We start from the raw sequence: 25,036 nt of genomic DNA, 5'->3' as shown, positions 1-25,036 counted from the left end.
GACACTGTTGACTGCTGCATGCTAAAATGTTTAGTATTATATTGCAGATTTAGAAATCCACACTGCAAAGTTACAGTCTGATGAACAAATTTTGGCAGCAGCACCAGTGCATGTCCTCTCCCCCTCTTTCCTCTTCTTTCTGCTAGGGTTACTTGTATACATGCAAGTTCTTTCCCCTAACCATACACATTAGGGCAAGCATTTATTATCTGTGTAGCAAATCACACTGAAGAACTGATCCAGATGAAAAAATAACATGCTCAAAAATGAGCCCCCGCTGCTCCATGCAGAAAAAGGAAAACTTGGATGAGAAGAAAGAGAGAGAGAGAGAGAGAGAGAGAGAGAGAGAGAGAGAGAGAGAGAGAGAGAGAGAGAGAGAGAGAGAGAGAAATATATAGAGAAAGCCTCCTTTGCCAGACCAGTATCTCAGTTCACTGGGCAGCTGCACAAATGGCTGAGTTAAGATACTGTGCTGAGCAACTGGAAACATGAGTAGTAGGGGCAGAGATTGCTTTGAAGGCAGCTCAGCTGCTATGCCCCAACTCTTCTATACTGTAAACAGACTAGTTATCCAAATGGCAAAAGGAAATAGGATTTCCCAAGAACATTTGGGTTATCCTTAAATAGACACATCTTAATAAGGTAAACTGCACCCTTGCTCTTGGCCCACAAACTTACGAATTGAAAAGTCATACCAGCACTTCACTCAAATCTCAGAATGCATTCATAGTCCAATATAAAAAAAAGACAGCTGTAATGTCAGAGCTGACAGCCTGGCTCAGAAGTAAATTTGTGTTTCCCTTTATACTAGATGGAAAGAAACACACTGAGAATTTCTGAGAGAGATTTGGAACACTAGTCAGTTTGTATTTTCTCTCATTCATATGACTTCTATTATTTCAGACAAGACGCACTGATAAAAGGAAAGGAAGTTATAAAGCAATTAAATATCTTAACCTGACACTTAGTTCCTGTTAAAATAAGACAGAAGTAGTCCTGTAGCCTTTCAACTAGAGTTGACACTTGAATCCATTCAGTACTTTTCAAAACTTCAGGTTAACAATGAACAGTTTTACTGGAATAACGCAGCAATAATCCCTAACACAGCACTGGTAAAGGAAGGATTACTTCAAAGACACAGTGTAGGTACATAGTTTGTAGTTTAGCAGATACTGTTCAGTCATGTGGCAATTTTGAATGGATTAGATTCATTATTTCAGCACTATTTTCAGTGACTACAGTATACAAAGAAATATCACTGCAATAGCTTTACTCACCAGCGGTGCTTGGTTTGTTTCATGGATTACACCTTATAAACCAAACTGCTTCTACAAAGACTTTATAGGGGGGCACTTTCTGTTTTTAATAGCAGTTTTGTTTCCTATTACCAATTCTGCCAATTTCCAGGAAAGGTAACTACTCCTTAGAAAAATACTCAGGGAGAAAAGCAGTTTTCTTGTGGCTTAGGCAAGTTAATGGATATAAACATTTATTTGAAGTCCAAGAAGTGCATGCACATAAAAAGAGCTTTCCAACTATATAACCATATTTTGTAAAAGAAAGAAAAATGTAATTCATTCTGCAAGTCATTTAAGGAACCCCAAGTAGTCCTATCTTCTGCTATTTACAATAGCAGTAACAATCTATGAGGATCCACAGCAAAAGTGAAACTAAATATTTTGTCTCATAGAAACTCACTCCAGATCTAAAATTCATACATAATTAAACAAGCAAACAAAAAAGAACAAACAGGAAAAGGCTGTAGGGTTTTCTGACTTCCTGGCTTTACATATTACCCCTCAACTAAAAAGTCAATAAGAAAGACATTAAAATGCTTTCCTTCCAAGTAAAGTGGCTTGACAACAACTCCTCTGAAAATTAATTCTAGTTCTTTGAGTACTACCTGGGTAGTTACTACTGAAAGATTTGGAACAGGGAAGAGCTCTCTACTTTCACTTCACAAACACAGGTCCTTTGAATGCCTATTATTATGGCAACTATACGTTCTATGTCATTTTAAACTAAACAATTACAAGTTTTGCCACTTTTTCCTCTTTTATCATCAAGGTAGAAAAACTCCTAATCACTGCATGACTTGCTTCTGCAAAATAAGCCATTAAAAAAAATGAGGTAAAAAATCATACAGTAATATGCCTGCATCCAGAATAAGATAAACTGACTTCTCTTCTTTAACTGCAGATATTAACACCATTATAGCCCGCATCCTGACCTGCATCCATGGTACCTTTGTAAACTACTGCTTTTCTTCAAAAACCAGTGTCCTCTGGGAACAAGGTTAACTGCCATTACTTACACATTTCTAATAAAACAAAGTAAACAGTAGAGCCAAATTGTCAAAGTAAGAACTGCGTTCTATGCACTCAGACATTGTTGTTTGGGACAACAAACCTTTCAGGGAAAGCAAGGTGGGTGGCAATACAGATAAAACAATGCTGTCTGTGACAATAGCTAAAAATTAAAAACTCACAGCATTGGTAAGCTACATTTTAATACTACAGTTTTCATTACATGCTCTACATGCAACAGTTTAAAACCATGAAGAGCGATTGAGTAAAAACTTTTTTTCCTCCCTTAAGTATTCATTTACGAATGTAGGAAGCCATCAGTATAAAGCAGACAGATGACAGTTGTTATTTCCAAATCTTTACATACATGCTGCAAAAATGTTGGGCATGATTTCACCAAGCTTGAACCTGAAGAATCTACATGCAAAAGACACTTCAGAGTGATATAGGAATTACCTGCCTTTCATCACTTACAAATATTTCAAATCTTCCTAAAGTAAATTAAAATCCTAAGCACAAAAAAACCAAACAACAACAAAAAAACCACAAGCCTTCTGCAGAAGGAGATGTAAAAACATCCAGTGAAATCTGTCAAAACACTTGGTCAATAATAAATAAGAGCAATTTTGTCTAAACAGCCTCAAGTGTTCCAGTGTCAAAGATGTGCCACAAAGTTCTGCCTGCATGATGACAGTCAAGAATCCCCACCGTAATCTTCCAGCCATTCAAATTCTGCTTTTATTAACTTATTGCTTCAAAAAGCAAACCTCTTTCCTTTCCTACAAGAAGAAATTAAGTAAAGCATTCTTAAAGTTTTTGCTTGTATGTTTTAAAGTCACTCAAACTAGTGTATAGTTCCAGCAAAGTGCAAGGTTTTGCACTTGGGCTGGAGGAATCCAAGGCACATATACAGACTGGAAGGAGCAGTCCTTGAGAACAGCCCTGCAGAGAAGAACCAGGAGGTTCTGGTGGATGGAAAACTTAACATGAGCCAGCAGTGTGCTCTTGCAGCTCAGAAAGCAAATGGTATCCTGGGCTCCATCAGAAGAGGTGTCCAGCAGGGACAGGGAGGCGATTGTCCCTCTGTACCATGCCCTCGTGAGGCCTTATTTGGAGTACTGTGTCCCAGATCTGGGGCCTCCAATACAAGAATGACGGGGAACTATTAGAAAAGGTCCAGAAGAAGGCCACAAAGATGATCAGAGGGCTGGATGACCCCTCCTATGACGACAGGCTGAGGGAGCTGGGCTTGTTCAGCCTGGAGAAAAGAAGTCTATGGGGTGACTTCATTACAGTCTTCCAGAATCTAAAGGGAGACTACAAACAGGAGGGGAGTCAAAGCTTTACAAGGGTAGATAACAGCAGGGGAAGTGGTTTTAAGTTGAAGGAGGGAAGATTTAGGTTGGATGTCAGGGGGAAATTCTTTACAGAGAGAGTGGTGGAGTGCTGGAACAGGCTGCCCAGAGAGGTTGTGGATGCCCCGTCCCTGGAGGTGTTCAAGGCCAGATTGGATGGTGTCCTGAGCAGCGTGGTCTAGTATTAAAAGGGGAGGTTGGTGGCCCTGCCTGTGGCAGGGAGTTTGGAGAATCACGGTCCTTGAGGTCCCTTCCAACCCAGGCTATTCTGAGTCTATGACAGTTCCCATAGTATTTTATATTCTTGAGAAGATAAGAATCCCCTGAAGAATGCTACAAATACTTGTTTTGTTACCTATTCGTATCACGCTGCTTTAATAAATTAGATTTTTTAAATTAGAAGACCTAACAGTGGGTGACTACAGGAATGTGGGATTTCTGGATCAGGACCATCGGAAACCTTTCTATACTGACAAGCAGGCTTGATATACTCTAAGGACATGGTCTTATTGTATGTAAACAACAAGCTAATATGTTCTCTTTCCATTTTTCAGCTTAGAAAAATTGCTTTGGGCATTAACTCAGTTTCACTATTCCCTCAATTTCCTACATGAGACAGCCTTGTTCCCAAGTGGAACTCAACAATATGCAACATGGGTTTTTACATGCATCCTCTTTAATTCTAATACAGAAGGCTACAAATTTTACTCTGAGGTGACAAACTAATGTATTACTTTTTTTTCCTGTGGTCTTCAGCTCATTTTCGAATGCAATGTTTGCATCTGTGTGACTTCCATATGACACCAGAATAAATTCAGGAGCATCTAAAGTCTAGGTTATATCCAATTCCCTTCAAAGTCACTTGGACATTAGGAAGAATTTCTTCTCAGAAAAAGCAGTCAAGCATTGGCACAGACTGCCTAGGGAGGTAGCAGTCACCCTCCCTGGAAGTATTCAAGAACCATGGAGATTTAGCACTGAGGGACATGGTTCAGAGGGCATTTGGGGAAGGATGCACTAGGTGATCTTAGAGATCAACTCCAACCTTAATGACTCTATGATACAATGTCTGTAAGACATTACATCTACCACAGACCCACATGCAGCCAGAAAGATAATCTGGCTGTTGTACTTAAGCAAACTGGATGCTCTGAGCCCTTACTGTTCATTCTTCCCCTGTGGATGCTGCACTTTCATGATCTTGTAGTGAAAACACATCACAGCCAGAACATATCTGGCAAAGCTTATTCCTCTGCACTCCAAATTTCATCTGCAAGTTCACCTTCCTTGCTGGGAACCACTGATGTAAACTGACAGTTCTAAACACTTAAAAAATATTTTTCTTGTCAGGTTATGGACTGCACATGGCATGTCAAAAAAACAACACAAAAATTGTTGCTTCATTGTTGGCAGAATTGGGACAGGAAGGTTCCCCCATTGCCCTCCTTTTGTTCCTGTCTGTGTAGTAGGGACTTCGAACACTAACAACTGTGAAAGACTCTTACATAATTTACTAACTCTGAGAATAACAGTCTGTCTGTGAAAGACAGTTATACTGTATGAGTCTGGAGAGTAAGCAAGAACATACCACTAACAGAGAGGTAGAATCCTGGGAAGCTCCTGTTTCAAAGATTATCTGTAACAGTGCGAAGGTTCGGGGAAAAAAAAAAACAAACCCAAAAAACAATAACCTTCATCCTATACTGCCACCTACTGGAAATTCACTCGATCCCCATTCCTGCTTCTTCCCAAATCCCTTACCATCCTAGAATCTGCGTCAGAAAAACATATGCATTTTCTACACTAACAAAGAGATTAGATACCATCCTCTTCAAAACTGATCTGACTATAAATTTGAAGTACGACTAGAAATAAACATATTTTTTTCCCCTCTCACAGGCAATCCATTCCAGTGAGAAGCTGGAAATCTACATTTTTACGCCAACGCGTTACACAGTTTGTTTAAATCAAGCGTAATTAGTGCTGGTGTGAATAAGTGGTGTCAACTACTTAAACTGAAGCTATTTTCTTACATGTTGTTTCATAGATGCAACAAGCTTACAAAATTTTACGCAACCCTCTTCTGTCCTAATTGGAGACCCAATTTCATTTTTCCATTTGAATAGACATCACAGCAACACTCTACTTGTTTTTTAAAGTATAATGGCATTATTATTATTTTCCTCTAACTGAGAAAGATTTAAGTGAAATGCCTGACATGGACAAGTCAGGTATTTTCCTCCCTCTACCCAATGGTTGCAAAAACCTGCAGTTTCTCCTCTAAATCTGATTTCGAGCTTCAAGATCTGATCCTGTTATAATGCAAGGTTTGATATTTGAATGTAGACCCTGGATAGCATAATCTGACTGACTCCACTGGAGCTTGAGTAAAACAGAAGAGAATCGGTTTCTATCTGTTTGGGCCAATGAGGCACTATCAAATAAAAACACTTCTTCATTTATCTTACAAGAACGCAAGTAAGCAGACTTTCATAAAAATACTGAGTTGTGCTAGATTTTAAAATCTCTGGCAGAGTGATAGTATCAGTAAGAATATTTAGGGTGGCATCTGTAAGTCACATAATTTGATTTTTACTAAAGCTATTTTAATTCTTCCCAATTATTTTGTGGTCTTTTGCTTTCTCAGATGCACGCTTAAAAAAATAAAATTGACCAGAACACTTGTTTGAATGGTTCAAAAAGGAGATTTTTTACCTATTTCACAAAGATAAAACCACATTTTACAATCACAGTGGTACACTTCAATTGCAGAATATTTGTCTTTTCCTGACTATTAAAAACCATCTTCCATTAATATCAGGGTGCCAAGACACATTTTACAGCTGCAGTTCACAGCACAGTCCTGGAAAGTCAGCTCCACTGACTATTATCACTCCAACAAGCTCATGATTGTTTACCAAAGTGGATCTCTGTTTTACCTTGCTGCCTCAAAATAGTATTTCATCTTACATACCAGCCTCCTAGAGATTAGGAATAGTCACTGGCAACTACACATATACTACATACATAAAAAGAGCTAACAGTAGTGAGGTGCTTCTCTATTCAACACCCTATCCCCTCTTCCCAGTACTCATGGGGATGTTTCCATTCCATAGACTTAGAATCAGTAGCTGAACTACCATCTATTACTCTCCTACAGTACAGTAAGAGTTATTACTACCAATGCACTCTTCCCATCTCACAGACTTTTTGATCGCTTATTACAAGGGTAATATATTCTCACCAATGCGAAAAACTACCCGAGACATTTGCTGTCAGAGAAAAAGGCACTTTGTTTAAGGTTGCCTCAAGGTTTTCTTTCATGACAGAAGAGGAAGGAGATGCAGGATGGCTGCTCCTCTGCACTCTGGCCTGGTAAACTCTTTGCTAATCACTACAGGCTCCATCCTACTAGTTCTTTGCCATCATCCTCCTCATATTCAGTTCCGTATTTCTGATCTTGAAATGCTCCAGCCCTGCTTCTTCAACTTAGTACACTAGCAAAGCCGTTTGTTACCTTTTACCTCAAATAAGGTTTTACTAAGCAACAACCTACCTGGAACACAAGAGTACCTCTATATCTAACATAGAATATATAATTTCTGTATCATTTAATGTGATCTAAGACAACAAACTTTTACTACCCTAAAAACAGTATATGCTAATAAATCAAGGTCATGATAAAACAGCACTGTAATATTCCACCACCAAGGAAAATTAATTTGCCTTAATGGCACCACAAAGCAATAATAATAATAATAATAATAATAATATGGTATGTAATAACTGGTATGAATCAATGGATATATCACTGTAAGACATCTGCCACCAACTGAAAGAAGACCTTTTATTTACAGATCTGGGGAAAAACAAGAATAATGAATTAATCTAGCAATAGGATGGAATTTGGAACTCAACACAACTTGCTACTGCTGTTCGAAAAACGCTTGAAAGTCATATTTGCAAGTTCAGACCAATATTCAGGTCAGACAGTAAAGGTATGCTTCAATAACAGATGAGATTATGTAAAAGAGTTGTTTATCTCTACATTTCATAAATAAATACTATTTGTATAGACAAGGAGTAGTGTGGTCACTTTGATGAGGTGCCTGTTACACGCTTATTTGCTGTTCCATTTTGAATCCAAGTGCTCAAATTCTTTGAATTTTTGTATCCTGGCAGCACAAAGTAAAGAACCCCGCATGGTTGGAGTTGATATCATGGGTTGATATGCTGAATGGTGAGGATAGAGTGATGATTAAATCTTTGAAAAGAGGTGCTTCTAGGAAGAAGTTGTACTGGGAACCAACTACGTTAATCCAAATGAAAGTCTTTCATATTTATGAAAAGTGTGAGCCTTGACAAGACCTTCCATAAAAGCAAAACATAATGTTTAAGCATGGCAGCCAGAAAAGTATGAATAATTTCAGGATATTATCCACTAGAAAACGATTTTCCCAATTCCCTGATCAATTGGATGATCTCAACATTATAAATGCAACCAGATTCAATGGTGCTTAAGAGAATGTGCCATTCTAATCTAGAATCATAGATTCACTGAGATTGGAAAGGCCTCTAAGATCACCAACCACTAACCTGTCACCACCATGCCCACTAAACCACGTCCCTCAGTGGCACATATAAACACCTCCAGAGACAGTGACTCTCCACCACCTCCTTTTCCAATGCCTCGCCACTCTGAGAATGTTTCCTAATATCCAACCTGAACCTCCTCAGTGCAACTTCAGGCCATTTCCTCTTGTTTTATCACTGTTATCTCAGAGAAGATGCCAACCTTGCTACAATTTCTCTTCAGGGATTTGTAGATAGCAGTATGTCTCCCTCAAGCTTCCTCTTTCCCAGTTTAAACAGTCTTAGCTCCCTCAGCTGCTCCCCGTAAGATCCGTGCTCCAGACCTTATCCTATAGTTCTAATATAGTGCTAATTAGGGCACTTTGAATCATTTAAGTAAAGAAAATCAAAGCATGGTTACATACAATTATGGTTAACTACGACTTTGAACAATATAGTTGTAGTTCGACGAAGTAAACTTAAGAAATTGATGCCAGCAATCACTTTCTGGTAACACTGTCCACACCATGTTTGTGTTGTGGAAGTCCGTCAAAGAGGAAAGATATGAACTATAAATTGTGCATACATTATGAACAGAATTCCTGTTTGTCATCATTCTTCAAGTAGAAGAGATATTTCCTTTTTAGGAAAGAGGCAATGAAAGCAAATAGAAAGAAAATAAATGTGGTGGGGAATACTCAGACAACATGTTTCTTGAAATAGACTTTTTGTAAGAAATGAAGGCTGATGTTCACTGACAAGAAGCAAACAGAACAATGATAAATTTTCCACCAAGCGATCCTCTTTTATCCCAAAATTTACATGAGACAATGTCCTTGAAAAAGGAAAAATGCTGCGTGACTGTCTCATTACAGACTTAAGGACTGATTTAAAGCACACCAGTCTCACTTTCAGCAATTCTTAGTCAATGATTCCAAGTCAATAAATTTTAGTTCAGTGCTAAGCTCTGCAACTCTAACAGATTCACAGAACAGCTTGGGTTGAGAAGATCTTAGAACCCATCCAGTTCCAATTCCCTGCTGTGGGCAGGGTTGTCAGCCACTAAATCAGGCTGCCTAGGGCCTCATCCAACCAGGCCTTGAATGCCTCCAGGGATGGGGCATCCATAGCTTCTCCGAGCAACCTGTTCTAGTCCTCACCCACCCTCTGAGTAAAGAATCTCCTCCTAATATCTAACCTAACAAAAAAAAAAAAAAAAGCAAAAAAACCTTTTTTTTTTAAAGATGATGTTAAGCTTCAGCACTATCACCATACCTCAGCTCCACCCATCCATTTTGGTTCATGGGGAAATTCAGCACACAGGATATCTTCTGATTGGTTAGTTCCTAATACATGATAATACAGCTTTTGGTGCAGATTAGTGGAGGTCTCAGTACCTAGTGAAATGCAGATAATTAAACAATTAGTTCTAAAAGAAATCCAACAACACCCACATAAAAGCCTCAGAAACCTCTATACCTTTTTGCATATAAAAGAAGAGAGCCATTCAGCAGAGAGAACTAGGAATAACTGAAGCTACAACAATTCCCCTCCAAACAATCAACATTCTCTACTATAAGATGCATCTTCAAATCATGTGGCAGCCTTGTTCAAACAGTTAAGACTTTTACTGCAGGCAATACTTTCTTCAAATGTGAAAGTTTATCACTTCAAACTACACTTTCTAGAAATACCAAACAATCAAAGAAAAGCAACGATCTCTGCCACCCTTTAATGATGTTTCTGCTTCTATCTTACATTAGGGAATTAAGGGGAGATCTATTGCTATTTACTGTTTTTAGGAACCGTTGTATTTTCATCTGCTGAAAGTAAAATTAAGGATTGTAAGATGCAGCACAGTGTGCTACTTGATTTTTCCTTTTTTTTTTTTCTTGCAACATTTTCCAGTGCAATACTTCAGATTCTGAACTACAAATATGTTTAAAAATAAACACAACACATGGTGGGTGTCTAAATTACAAGTTTGGCAAAAGTACATGCAACAAATTTAAATACAGACATGGAATTTCAACTCTCTTCAAGGTTTCACAAAGGGCACAAGTTCAGAAGAAACATATTAGTTGCATTCCCTTACAGTAACAGAAAGCTCCTAAATTCCTTCTGTATTGACATTCTCCAGCAAGTTAGTCCACCTTCTCTACTGCTTTAAGTTTTGCTAGCATAAATGTTCAGGTTTGCTGTGCAGTGAACAGCGGGTCTGGTTGAGTAACAAAAACCTCATAACTCAGATTATTCTTCATCAAGTCAACTCCTAAGTCAGTTTACCTACACCCAGGAAAAAAAAAAAAAAAATGCATAACAAAGCATGGATCTAGAGTAAACTGTCTCCAGACATCAAATTCCAGGCAACCACAGCCTGTATTAGAAAAAATAAAAGGGCCAGTAAACTTTTAAGAAAAGGATAGAGTCAGGCAGACAAAAATGAAGGGGCACTAATTGAATACAGGTTTTGGCCATATAAGACAATCTGATATCTAACTATATAAACTAGTATTAACTATTTGTTGCACAAATTAATAGAAAAAGTTACTTTGTTTCCAAATAGCATACAACTGGTATAGCCATACTTACCATCGCTTTTCCCATCTTGTTTTGGATAGCAGTTATAGAACATGCCTTTTCCATCATGGGTCCATGCCATGCAACTGAATTTAACTCTTTCCAGTGTATCTGGAAGTTCCTCAGGACCTTCCACTTTCATAAACTTGATAGTAACCCAATCAGAACCACTAGAGCTCAGGCCATATGCAAAGTATTCACCATCTTCACTAAATGCATAACCTAGAAAATCAGAGACAAACAAGATGCAGTAAAAACCAGAACAAGGAATCAGTTTTCAATAAAGTGTTTGTTTTTTTTCCCCACATGGCTTTTTACTATTTACTACACACTAGTCAAATCTCAACAAAAGAGAGGTATAACTGAAAGCAGTTAAAAGGACTGTGCTCACCAAACACCAAGATGATTTATTTTCTAAAGATAATGCAAGCAACTACACCAACTGTAATTTGGGATTTGCAGTAGTTTTCTTATCTTGGGCCTCTCAAATAGATTCATGTTTAGCCATGTGTACTCAGGAAGTATGTTCAGTAGCATCACTAGTACTCAGCATGTGATATACAATTTGAGCAATAGTTATTCTTCTTCCCTGAAGTTGGTGGTAAGGATGGAGACTGCAAATGCACATAGGCAGAGACCACAAACTGAAGTTCTAAGACAGTAAAAGCACAACAGAAATTAACATGAATTTAAATGCAAAAACGAAAGTCTGAAATAAAGAAATTACTGCTTCAATATTGCAATCAGTGAAAACTGGACCCTGTAAAACCATCAAAACTGAATTTCCACTACAAAACAAATGGATTCATTACTGTCAGCTACGACTTCTGAGATACATGCAGTTCTATCCAAATTTTGAGGAAAATATGATTCTGAAAAAAATTCAGAAGATCTTCCATTACAGCCAACAAGGATCAAATTCACTTCTGGAAATCAACTCAGCTGAAGAGACTGAATTATCAGAAGCCTATCAAGACCTGAAAGTAATTACTAAAAAAAAAAAAAAAAAAAGAAAAAAGAAAAAAAAGAAAAAAAAAGTACTTAATAGGTATTTCAGGTTTAAGACACACCACTCATGCACCCCAATAAGGTAAACAAGGGTGGTCATTCTAATTCAGAACAGAATCCATATAGGATTCTTCAGAAGTAACAAGAAGATGCCTGAAAGAGCAAGAGCAACAACAGCACATCTATTTCCTGCAAGTATTCTTTCAGCTTCTGAACATTTTTAAGAAACTTCTTTTCCACGAAGTGGTTTGTTAACCATCATCAGTGCATGCCTTCCCTTGATCTTTTCTACCTTCCCTTCAAACCCACAGTAAGCTCCCTGTATCAACTGTCATTGTTGAATAAATCTACTACTTCCAAGATAAACAAACACCTTCTTTGCTTTGGACTCAACTCCCACTGCCCTCATTTGATATCCTCACATTCTCAGAATAGAAAAAAAGCTTTCTGCATTCTCTCCATCATACTTATTGCCATGCAGAATTTTGTAGACTGCTACCACATCCCTGTTAAGTTCTCTCTTTTCCAGATCGACTGATCTGGACACATTCAATTGTTTCTAATCTTTTTCCAAACCTTTGATTGTTCCAGTTGCCCTTCTCTGAATTATAATTTAGAGCCCCTTTTGGGAGCTGACCAGGCTGGCACTATATTTAATTTTGAAACGGTACCACATAAACCCCTGAGTTGCAAATATAACGATGTTTTGTGTTCTCACCTCCACTTCTTTCTTAACTATTTCTGACATTCAATGTCTTTATTTTGGTTGGTACAAGGAACCAGGGTGACAGTATCATGGAGTCATCTTTTAGAAACCAAGAATTCTTCTGAAGTAGTCATGGTCAGCTCAGAAACCCATCCATTTCTCTCCAAACAAGGTCAAGGTTCTTTGTTTTTTGTGCATCATAAATTTATCTACTTCCTGCATCTTTTCACAGTTATTCTTCAGTCTTTACATGGGATAACTCCATATTATCAACCTACTCTGCCATCTCTCTGCTCATTCCTTTTTCTAGATATATGAGAATATATAGAACAGCCCAAGTCCTTTCACAGTTCCTGAGAGAGCCACACAGGTGATTTCTACTTTGAGAGCTAGACAGTTATTCCTGTCACTGTCTTTACATTATTTATTTTAAAATCAATGCCAGGATTTTCACCTTATTTTCCATGGCTGTCTGCTCTCTACTTGCATTTAGAAAGAGACTTTGTTATAAGCCTTTCAGAAATGCAGCATGAACCTGATTTGATATCCACACTTTAAAGGCTGGACTTCTCTCTGAAAAAGCCATATTTTAATTTTTTTTACTAGATTATACTCAAAGTCTCCTAATTCTGTCCTTTCTGTAGTCTTCATCAATTGGTCTTGCAAAGACTTCAAAAGCTTCTAGATTTAAGAGCCTTGCTTCTGCAATAAGCCAACAAGGAGTGGGGAAAATGAACAGCTAACATGAGTTAACATTGAAGTGAACACAAGCCATCTTGTGATTCTCACAGAAGTTATGCTACTTCATTCTGTCTTACCTTAACTTGCAGGCTTGTATTAAGAACGCAAACTAAAATTTTAAGATAATCTGTTGATAGAAGTTCATAAAAAATTTTTTCTAGCTACAGAAAGCCTCAAGATCCATACATATTTCAGTTGAATACATTCCAGATTTATGAAAAAGATACAGCAAAAAATAAACTCAGTTAATTATGAAAATAACAGGCTTAGAAGTGCTCTTCTGAAAGGCGTTACAAAATGCATATGGCTACTATGATTACTTTGATGCTAACAAGCCACTCTAGTCATACTATTTTGTTGTTTTCTAAACACGATAAGAGTCGCAAACTATTCCTAACTACTGAAGACCCAGACTTATTCAGGAGGTAACTGTTGTGTCACCAACCTCGTAAAGCCACAGTGCCATCATCAGAAAGCTTATTTGGATCAAGAAAAATTTTGGCATCAGCATCCAAGGAGTCTTGTACATATAAAACCCTCTGGTTCTGTAGTCCTGTATTGTAAAAGTGAAAATACCTAAAAGAACAAAAGATGGCAAAATGACTATGAAGAACTCAGATTTTTCAATTAGACTAGCAAGAAAAACTTGTGTTAGATTGTCATGAACTGAATTGAAGACAGGTAAATAGGGAAATACAACATCACAGTAGAAAGGAACCATGCTTCCCCTGTGACCAGAGAGTTGATGATCCATTTTGACACAGAGAAGGCCCAGACACTAATTTCCAGGCCTCTGAAAACAAAAGGAATTCCAGCCCAATAAGACATACAGATTACATAAGGGAGACTACAGAGTGTATCTAAAACATCTTTTAATAATAAAAGTTGCATTTACCACAGTGCATTTCAAACAAAGCAAAATGTTCTGAGCTCCACATAACTGTCTACATTAAAGTTTATATAGCTTATATAAAGCTTATACATCTCATCCAATGGAATAGGCTCCCATCTCCCTTGGTAGAACCCCATAATCTCTTAAAACAGAATATGAAATTTAGGTGCACAATTTTTAAACCGCTATGATTTCAGCTCAGCACAAGCCAATCCATAGAGTAACACAAACTAAAAAGACACCTATTAAAATCAAAGTAAAGTGTCATAAGTTGAAGCACACTAAGTTGCTGGCATAATTTCTCTTTCTGGAGGACAATCAGTTACAACAAATTAAGATATTTTTTTTTTAATCTCTAGAGGAGACTGTATTCAACAATGGCATGAACACTTCTGCAACATAAAATATTATGAGCATTAATAACCACAGCTGGACATGTTTGCTTTGCACAGGAAGAACAGCTTAGGGGATCCAGAGCAATCACTGACCAAGCCTGCTCCAGAATCAGATTTGGCACACATGTGCAGTAGCATCACGTTTAACTATAAGCTTTTCCTGACTTGCTCAACAGGGCTTAATTCCCTGGGTACAGCACTGTCCTATACAGCAGCTTCACTGCTTCTGGGCTTAAATTTAACATCTTTAAGAGATGGCATGCTGTGTCATGTAAGTGCCAAATCAACACCAGCTCCGCACAGTATGGCAAAAACAAACAGAAAGCAAACAATGCCTCCCCTCTCTCCCAAACCAAAACACCCACGCAACATAGGACAGGTAACTAAAGAGGTAACTCAATACCAATGCAAAAGTCTTAAGGTAATTGAGGTATCTTCTGCTCTTCCCTGTGTGTAACAGTGAAAACAGGCCTGCTATAAGTAGGTGCTCACTTAACAAAGATCAAATTAACTGAGATTACTGAACAGACTAATTTTGTTTTATTAAACATTTAGAACACATACCTGACAGATATGTGGGTTTGGTTTGTTTGTTTGTTTTTAGGAGGAAGTGCCTTTAACTGGCAATGATAAACCTTCAAAGAAACTCCTCAAAGTTTTATTTTTACAGCAGCTATCCTACATTGTAGTTGAGTTTTGATAAATTCACTGTTCTTACTAAAAAGATGACAAGCGCACAAAAAGATAATATGACTGGGAATCACAGACATTCTAGCATCTTGTGCTCTGCATCATGCAACCACATCTTAAATATCAGCTTGAACACATGCCTTCCCTAGTTCCCAACAATAAAAAAAATACATGCAAGCATAGCTTATAATTTATCTAACTTGTATTTGCTTTTGACCTGCTCCACATTCTATAATTTATCTAACTTGTACTTGCTTTTGACCTGCTCCACATTCATCTGTGTCACCTACGAATACATTCCTCACGTACCTTTTTCCTTTCTTGAAGTGGCAACTGTATTTAGGATAATCATAGAGTTCAGTCATTCGTTCTTTAAATAGTCCTCTGACAGGGCACTGCTCAAGAAAGGGTACTGTAAGCTTGTTCTGAGCCTCCACAAATGCCTGAAAGAAAATAATACCCCCCCCAGAAAAGTATATTAGTTCAAGTAGAAATGTGCACTTCCTACAGGAAATACTATTTTCTGATGCAATTAATCACAGACATTCTTTCTCCCCATGTAGGGTGTATGGAGTTACACCTGAACAATCTCACATATTTACCTGCATTATTACGTTGTTGCAGCACTTAATCAGACTGATTCTATACCTTAAATTATCTTTCTCTGGGACACACATTAAGGTAGTCAGCAGTCAGGCCGAAGACAAGCCAGATTCCTGCCACTACCTTTCAAAAACAAAGCACAACAAAACAACACACCAAAGCTCTTCCTTTAAAACAAATTCTTATCTTTACAGCTATCATTTAAGCAAATATCAGAAAGCACGTAGGAAAAAAAAAAAAATCACCTTCTCTTACTTCACCACAAATACACAACGCTCCAGTCCTCTACAGCAGATAAATTAGGAAACTCATAATGAACAGAGTCCCTTTTGCCCATACACATGACTATCATCTCAGGGTCTGTGAAAAGCTAGATGATGATACAAAATGTCACGTGCACCATCTGTTCATTCTATTAACATAACACTTTGGATTACTAGTCCAGTCAGTATTTCTTGGAAAGCCCAATGTACTGTCCCTTACAAGAATGGATGAGACATTTTTCCCTCTGTCCAAAGATAAATTCTTAGTTACAAAAGAGAAACATACGTAATCTCTGGGAAGAGAACATTAAGGGGTCTGACTTCCTTAGAACACTCCACCAAACAGATGCAAGCACTTAACTCCAGTGGACAAAACTATTGCCACTTCAGCTGTCTGTTAGAGGCCACCACTCCCATTACATGGATGGAAAAAATGGTGCTACGCTGGTGTTTCATCAGACCTACTTACAGCACAGTGCATTAACATAAAATTAATACCTAACGTCTTAAGGCAGCATGCTCTGAACCGCAGCTGTTTGGAAGCAGACATGCAGACTCTTCTGTCATGAGCATAGCCTAGAAAGGATAGGGCACAGTACGTGTAGCTGTAAATCACAGCCGTGGTACATGTAGCTATAAATCACAGCCAGGCTTTCCAAAGACAGCTGCAGCACCATGCACAACCCAGCCTCTAGCCATTACTGCAAGGAGGCGAGCTGAAATGCTGGACTCTTGACACCTGCTTAACACAGGTTTCTTCTCCAGCTTCTTTGAATAAAGTTATTGTTTCTATCCTCTCCTGTATCTGTTACAAAACAGGTGGATCAGCGCATAGTAATGTCTGAGTTACATTTCACTGTAGGACAGGTCCTATGGGAGTAGGTGGGCTACAAACCATAAAGCACAGCCTGTATTTCACAGCCTTTCAGGAAAGACAGCTGCTAGACAAAGCACTTAACAGGCATTTACCAATTGCTGTCAATGTTCACCCATCTATCAGTTCTTCAGGTGAAGAAGAGGAAAGAATAAAACAAAATTGTCTGTCAGAACAGACATTTCACAGTGAGAAGTGGCTCCATGAGGCACAGAGGCCACAGTAGTGTATGGCCAATTTGCATTGCCAGGCCTTGTTTTCAGAGACTTGTCAGGCTACACAATAAAGGGAAAAGTATATTAATTTTGGTCACTCTCCATTTGGAAGATATTTGTTCATGTCCAACAAAGCATACAGAAATTGATAAGCTTTAAACACTACTGCAAAATTAATAATGCTCTAAGAACACTTGGCTAAGTGTAGAAATACTTTAGGTTAAGAACTTACTTGCTGGCTACATGCAAGTCACCACTTAAGGATGAGACTGAAAAACAACTATAGCACTGAAAAGGGAAAGACGCAGAAAAAAGGCTAAAATGATTATTCATGGACCTTTACTCAACCATAGACTCCGTGCATCAGTGAGGACTTTGTCAGGAAATTATCCCCCAAGAATGAAAGAGGGGAAACCATTACCAGGGGAAGCGTGACTTTTATCTCTGTTCTCCCCCTGAGGATTAAATTGACAAAGGCAGCTTTAAGATCCTGCGCAGAAGCACAGCACATCCCAGTGGTAAGCCAAAACATTGCTCCAACCAGAACATGGTGTAGCCTCTATCTTGCTGTACTAACACTCCTAGGCTCTATCAGAAGAAAAAAGAACTTAAATCTACCCAAGAATCACTTCGATCTGATCTGTTTCCTCTAAGTGGAAATAGAAATTTCTAAGAGCACAGCACATACCATGTAGGCTAACTACTCAAAGTGTTGTGACATTCTCAGAGGGAAAAAAATATACACATACACACACAAAAACACCAACGCGCTGGATACGCAAAAGCATTCTGTGGTGGCATTCAGCAGAAAGAAACTGGCACAGATCCTTGATCCCTACATTAGGTGTGACCCAAACAGTAACACTGCTGTAGAGTACACTGAGACTATGTGTTACTGACTTTTAACTGTAGTTACATTTCTACCACATCTGCTTTTACCTCTGGCACTCAGAGAGGAGACACAAGCTTTTCCTTTCAAGTGTTCATTGCACAACAACTTGGTGCAATGCTTACAAATTAACTGTTGCACTCAAGTGAATTATTATTAGTAATTTTGTTTTTAAAGAAATTTCAAACATTTTTTACCACTTAGTATTCACCAAAGAAGAAAAGACTACTTAGAAAAGGGAATATCATCACTGTACAGAAAAGGAGGTAGGAATTAAAGATTTTTGAAAAGACATTCTGTCTGTCCAATTTGGAATCTGTTCTTAACCATAAGGCAATACATATTTGAAATATCGCTCTGCATGAAGTACAGGAACAGATGTTACTAATAGAACTCTCACAGCAGACAATTCTGTTGAGTTAAATAGATGCCAATCAAAGATATAGAACCTACAGCAATTGTCCATACATTCTCATGAACCTACAGACAAAATCCTCTGTTGAAATCTACACCTGACAAAGTAACAGCAGCCTTGACCCAAGAGAATTTGGTAGCAGAAGGAAGAATAGAATAAGGGTCAAAGTAAGGTATATACTGCATGTGTCAGAAAATAAGGTAATTTTGAAAAGCAAAGGTGGTAGTAAGGTGAGAGATGTTCTACACAAGGCTGAAGTTTTTGACAATCACTTGACCGGGTCAACTGCTATTTTAAAAGAAGTTTAAATTTCATATGAAAAAACCAAATGACACTTTTTTTAAACCATGGTTTGTTCCAACCCATCAGCTACATGCTACTATTCTATTCTCTTGACAAGATTATTTCTATCCAAGAATAAAACTACCCAAGAAGAAAACAAGGCATTCACAGTGTATTTTTCATTGAGAAGTCTTGGGATATAGATTGTTTTTTAAAAATATTACCAGTCTTTGTTATTAATCCATAAAGAATTTACAATTCATTTAATAGTTACCCCCCTAAAAACTCTGTATCTCAGTGAAAGACAGTTCGGCCCAACTCCTACAAGAGTACACGTACCTTGCATCAAATGTTCCAAAATAAAACTAAGAAATTTCTGGTGGCTTGCTCCTTAGCACTTTCTTTGGTCTTTACTTAAGCAAAACTCAAAGTTTAATTGCAAGGTTACCCAAAAAGTGTATGAAAACAGTTGAGTTATAACAGCAAACCCATTTAATCTTAGTTTTGAGAGTTTCAAGTTCTAATCTCAATCCATACATACACCAGTTCATAATATCAAAGTAAGCTGTTTGCTACACAACCCCTGCTTTATTATCCCTTCTCCATCCCTCACGTCTGATACATGCTACCCCTACCTGTCTAGGAAGCTGTTCTCTTGAGCTAAGGTATTGTATACAACTGACTGATACACAGTAGCAAAAGACTTTCCTAGTCTAAACTAGAGCTTACATCCCACAAAGTGTAAAACATACCAAGAAGTTAAAGAAGTCCAACCAAGCCAAACCCAAGACACTAGAGGAAGCATGATTTTGTAATTGTGACTATGGTCATCGACAGAAGAGCTTTACTAGAGTAGCAGAACATTTGAAACGAGACAAAAAATCTTCCTCAGTTTGTCTTAAAAGTCAACGGCTGAACAGAACAAGAGCAGAAACACAGATTCTGCCCTTTTATCTTTCCCAGGTAAGACAGGAACTTCCTTCTTTAATCAGGGGCTTGGCCTCTACTTATGTGTCTGCAGAAGGGATTTTCAGTTGTTTGTAACTGTGCATAACTACATCCACCAAGCACACACAAGCCAAAAACAAAACAAAAACAAAGACACGCTAATAAATAGACATGGAAGCATGTCACTTGATGGTTGGCTTTGTCAACTCAAAGACTGTGCATCTGACAAGAAGCACTACTGGTTACCTACCTGCAGACTTTAACAATCTGTTCTTTAATTGAAGATACATGCACTGTTAACCTGACTGAAAGATCTCTAGAGCTATCAGACTTTCATCTAATTAAAAGTACCTTGTATGCTGCTAGAAAAGGAAGTATCTAATTCTTAGATCCAAATATCACGTGGCCTTTGGGTGAGCTGAATTAAGTATGCATTTCACTACAAAACTCATTTACCTAAAGGCTTCCTCCCCAGAAAATCACCTTGTGATGGCTATACTGATGCAAGAAAGGGACAAAAACATTCCAGTCAGTGTAAGAATGAGGGAGAGGTCAGAGAAAGCAGAGTCAACCAATTTAATGGAAATGTACAAAACACAGCGGATTCAGTACAGCTCCACCTACACTTTAACACTGTGAGAGAAACACTTGACTAAGCCAATTACTAAAAGAAAAATCATTTGGATGAGATATAGCAAAAGCGACTGTGATTCTTTACAGGCATTTTGGATATTTTCTTTCCACCTCGGTCCTATTAAACCTACAGCACGGATCAGTTAGAACCATGAACATTTTATAGTCGAAACTGGTATCATTTGCCAGCGCTTTTTACTCCTTGCTTCAAGAAATATAAACTATGTTTCATCAACTCATGTCAACAGGAACAAATTAACACCAATCACAATCACTCCAATGCTTATTTCAGCTTAGTCAGGAATTCTAAAGCAGAATCCAACATAATTGTCTCGCCATTCAACAGCACACACAGAACACTTTTGACTGTTCTCAAGTGAGAAAAGATCCCCAACTTTATAAATGAAGTTCAGCCTTCACTCTTAGGTTAAACCAGAATTTTCCGTGTTTACAACATGCTTGATTTGCATGGACGTGACAGGAACTGGGAGTGGGAGTTTTCTCACTGCAGATGAGCACAAATGCCAAAGTTAATTCTTCTAGTCTTGTATTTAATATGTGGAAAATTAAAGTTAGCCTATTGGTGGGGGTATACATTGGACACATGATCTTCCCCCCAAATAGATGGAAGTGTGAAATGTTACATAGAGCATAAAGAGAACACAGGACTCAGAGGAAGAGTAAGGAAAGATGCACGTCTCAAGATTAGTGACTTCAAGGTTTGAAAAGTCTACAAAGCACACTTGAAATTCCCTCTGAAGTCTGTACAGTCATTCAATTGTCCCTTCACCACGGTCTGGTTACTGTTTTGATCCGATAAGTACAGAATGGTTATTCTGCAGGACTCCTGCAGAACAATCTGAAGAACACAGAGATAAAACTATTAAAAAGCTAGTAAGAAAGAGCAGCTGTCAGCAACCTCTGCTGTACAGCACAAGAAAGTGAGTAATAGAGCAAATGAAAGAGGCTTAGTGCTTCACAACTCTTTTCTGACCTCTGTGAAAGAAGGAAAGCAAAAAACTCACTGTCTTTGTTCAGTAACTCCTAAGACACAGCAAAAAAAACAACCTCGAGTACTCAGACACAAAGGAATTCTTTCCACTTTTTGCATTGCTCTACTACAGCACTGCCAAGTTATGTGTTTTTTTGGACTGTAGGTAAGTATGATGTAACCAAAATGACATCTTATGCCTGAGTGGCTTCATTTTTACAAGGATGCTGCAATTCCCCATCCCTTTTTTTGTCTCCTCTACATAAATACCGCCTCTGCAGGAGATTGACCTGCCTTCAACTGTTTCTCCCCAGTCTGTTCACAGCATGCAGCAAAAGCAGTGACACAAAAGGTGACAGCATTTTCGAAGTGCCACCTCTCCTCCATAGGGTTCTGAAAACCACCTGAGTGGGTGGGTACTTGCATGGCCCTTATAAAGCAAAGACATAACCATACCTCCCTACGAATAAATCCATTTAAATGCAACGCAAAACTAATCTAAGTGTACCATTTCTTAAGTGTATTGGAATCAAAACACCAAATACTTCAAACTTACAACACGTATAATTTTCATTGTCAATGTCTATGGATGAATTTTTCTCTATAATACAGTCCCCAAATAACTTTTTAAATACAGGTAAGTATTTATAAATCCTTGATACACATTTACAGGTAGGGAATGGAACACTGCATATGTTTTTATCTTAGTCTTAACTGTTAGAGCAAATCCTATTTAAAAATCCTGTAGCTCATCAAAATGTCATAGCTATTTAGCACAATATGAGTGAATCTAAAAGGAATCTTACTAACAGAAAGATATCTTACACAATAATTTTTAAAAGGAACTAGCCCTTCATCTTCTTTCCAACACAATCATGTCAGTAGGTAGAAGCTAGAGCTGTAGCTCTCTAACTACAGTTGTCACAAAGGTATTAGCCATTCTAAGAGAACAACCCCCTTCCACTCCACTGCCACCTATAACCTTCTTGCCATTACCCTTGCAACTTCCTGTGCCATGGCTATTGGAGGAACTGGCTCACAGACACACTTCATTATTTTTCAGGGTCTCTATCAGTGAAAGACCTGCTCCAGAAGAGTCTAGCTATACTAGATCACACACTGAAAATACTGTGACATCTGTAATAAAAGCCATTATGAAAGTCTAACCTAAGGAGGACAAAGTTCAAAACACACAACATGGATTCACACACTTGTAAGAAGAGGAAAGGCAAATGAAAAGCTTTCTTCCTACCCTTTCTGACTTGTTTCAATATGGCACTTTTAGATGTACTTAGGACAGTAGGCAAAGCGATCTTAAAAACAGAGTACTCCCCTTCAGTGTTATAGTGCAACCTTGAAAATTGGCTTGTCAAAGAAAATCAGCACAATACAAACAGAGCCTTAGTTTTTCAAATTGTTATACCCACCTTAACACAAAGGTGCAAAATAACAGCATTGCTCTGTTGGCACCTTTAAGCATCAGGTGTACTACATTACACTTACATTCACAATGGTAAGATTTTTAAACCTATTGTCAGGTCTTCTAAAAACAGAATACATACCCATAGCCTACAAAAGAGATCTATGTTGAAACAGCCATTTCTGTACAAAGAAAGGTTACCTTTGTCTGCTCACTGTCAGGATCTTCGAGCCAGCAATATGGGTCACTGATTTTGTGTCCATGGTAATCCAGTACCTGAATTAATAACAGACAATACTTTGAAAAAATAATTAATTTAAAAAAAAAAAACATTTATGAGTGAACTATTTATCAGGAAATAATCCACACTGAAAAAAGTTTATTTGGAATTTCAACAGGAGCACATAGTGCTAAGAAGCAAAAGAAGAGGACACCAGCAACTTGCTCTCAGGTGAGTTGTTAATTCTATCATTTTTTGGTGGAAGAACTAAGGCAGTAATAATCCTTAGGGGAAAAAAAAACACCAGAGAAATGCACAGGACAAACCTTAATTCTTTGCACAAGGTAGCTTAGAAAACTAATCTAAAAAACAAACAAACAAACAAGACCTCCTTCAAATGTAGATGCTTAAGTGAAATCTCAAAACCAGATTACAGGATGCACCCAAAAGTGTAAATTCGGGTTTGCCCCTGGCAGTTACTATATCCCTCCCTCTCATGCTCACAAGCTTTCAGCAAAGTACGCATGCTGATGAAAACCATTTTTAGCACTCAAATTAGTCTCCTATCTGCCTACTTGCTCCAGCATACAAAAGGCACCAAGATACCTGGAGTTGTATGGTTCAGCCTTCCACTTAACTACTTGAGTCTTTCCAGTGCCAGCTCACCTCTGCCAACGTTTTGGGTTAAAAGCAAAGTTCGTGCAAGTAATTCCTGGCCTGGTGTACAAAGCACAGCAGCATGTGGAAGAACCGTGAAGCACGCACAATTCCGGACAAACTCACACTGCGATCCACGCCCGTACCACGTTGGAACACATGGAGACATCACGTTTCCCGACGCACCATTACGGAGAAGCCGGCAGTGCCCCTCAGGCAGCCAGGCGGGCCCGCATTTCCCAGCCGCGCTGGAAGCCGCCCCCGAGCCCCCCGCCCGGCTCCGCAGGGCCACAGCCGCACAGGCCCCGCACAGCCCATCCCCGCGCCCAGCCACCCCCAGGCGCTAACAGAAAGAGGGCCTCGAAAGGGAGCGCGGCAGGCTTCCCCACGACAAAGCCGCTCGGGCCGCCGAGGCGCCCCCGAATCGGAGTTCCGGGTGCGGGGCGCATCGGGCGCCCGGCGGGCTGCCCCCGCACCGGCCGTACTCACGGCGGCCTCGTCGCGGTACACCTCGGGGTACTGGAAGGCCTGCATGGCGGGAAGAGGCGCGGAGCGACGAGAAGAGGAGGAAGAGAGGCGCGGAAGGGGCTGCGAGGCTGCAACTCGAGCGGCAGCGGCCGGCAGCGAGCGTGCAGCACGGCCCAGGCGCAGCGGGGCCGCCATAAGACCCGCCCTAAGCGGGGACGGCCGGCGGTGGACCAACGCGGCAGCGCCCTCTGTTGGAGGCCGCCGCGCCGGCTGCCCCCGGGGCGCTCAGTTAGGAGTACGGCGTGGACGGCTTCAAGCATCGTCATCCCGGTGTCTATTTGTAATAGGGATTCTTGTGCTAGAAAACTCACAGTTTTTCTTCGAAGTGACATAGTGTTCTCCAGTGCCACAAAAATAGTGGAAGCATGTAGCTCTTGGTCCTCTGACCAGCAGCATGGCCACGTTGCTTGCCTTCCGAACTGATGTTGCTTCAAAGTTTCAGCTCACAACCCCGACAAAACCATGCTTGCTCTGGCATGAGTTCGACTGCTCTCTACCAAGGCAACTCCTGTGTACATGTGATGCATGATGCAGAGCTGGAGGCAACAATGTTTACACACGATAAGAGTCTACAGGCAAGAACAGCCCAAAGACAACTCAGTCCCCAATATCGTTGTGGTTAGAATGACAATAATATAAAATACTCCAGAAATTGAATCAAACCTTCACATTTACCAACTCACAAGTGTGTCTTGATTTGATACACTTAATGAGAAGAGTTACCATCTCTAAATGGGCTTACTATGGGGGTGAATTGTGTACGTGTGACGGAATAAGGCCACACAATAACAACCACTGTTAATAACTGATCTAACTATATTCATCAGTTTCATTTACATCCATAAGTCTTCAT

The 25,036-nt window shown here is 39.1% G+C and overlaps 1 protein-coding gene across 1 annotated transcript in view; it reads right to left on the bottom strand.

Moving 5' to 3' along the window:
* PREP (prolyl endopeptidase) overlaps nt 1-24,318 on the bottom strand; it is a gene marked incomplete at both ends in the record, with an annotated part of 93,305 nt that extends 68,987 nt beyond the window's left edge. The window contains 6 exons of the mRNA XM_079549934.1: nt 9,509-9,630; nt 10,826-11,035; nt 13,714-13,844; nt 15,555-15,688; nt 22,980-23,054; nt 24,145-24,318. Of these exons, the coding sequence (XP_079406060.1) occupies nt 9,509-9,630; nt 10,826-11,035; nt 13,714-13,844; nt 15,555-15,688; nt 22,980-23,054; nt 24,145-24,318 (846 nt within the window). The remainder of the gene's footprint in view (nt 1-9,508; nt 9,631-10,825; nt 11,036-13,713; nt 13,845-15,554; nt 15,689-22,979; nt 23,055-24,144) is intronic.
* Between the last annotated feature and the right edge of the window lie 718 nt (nt 24,319-25,036).

Source organism: Tetrao urogallus (assembly GCF_951394365.1).
Source record: "Tetrao urogallus genome assembly, chromosome: 2".
Lineage (NCBI taxonomy): Eukaryota > Metazoa > Chordata > Aves > Galliformes > Phasianidae > Tetrao > Tetrao urogallus.
This window is presented reverse-complemented; position numbering and strand designations above follow the sequence as displayed.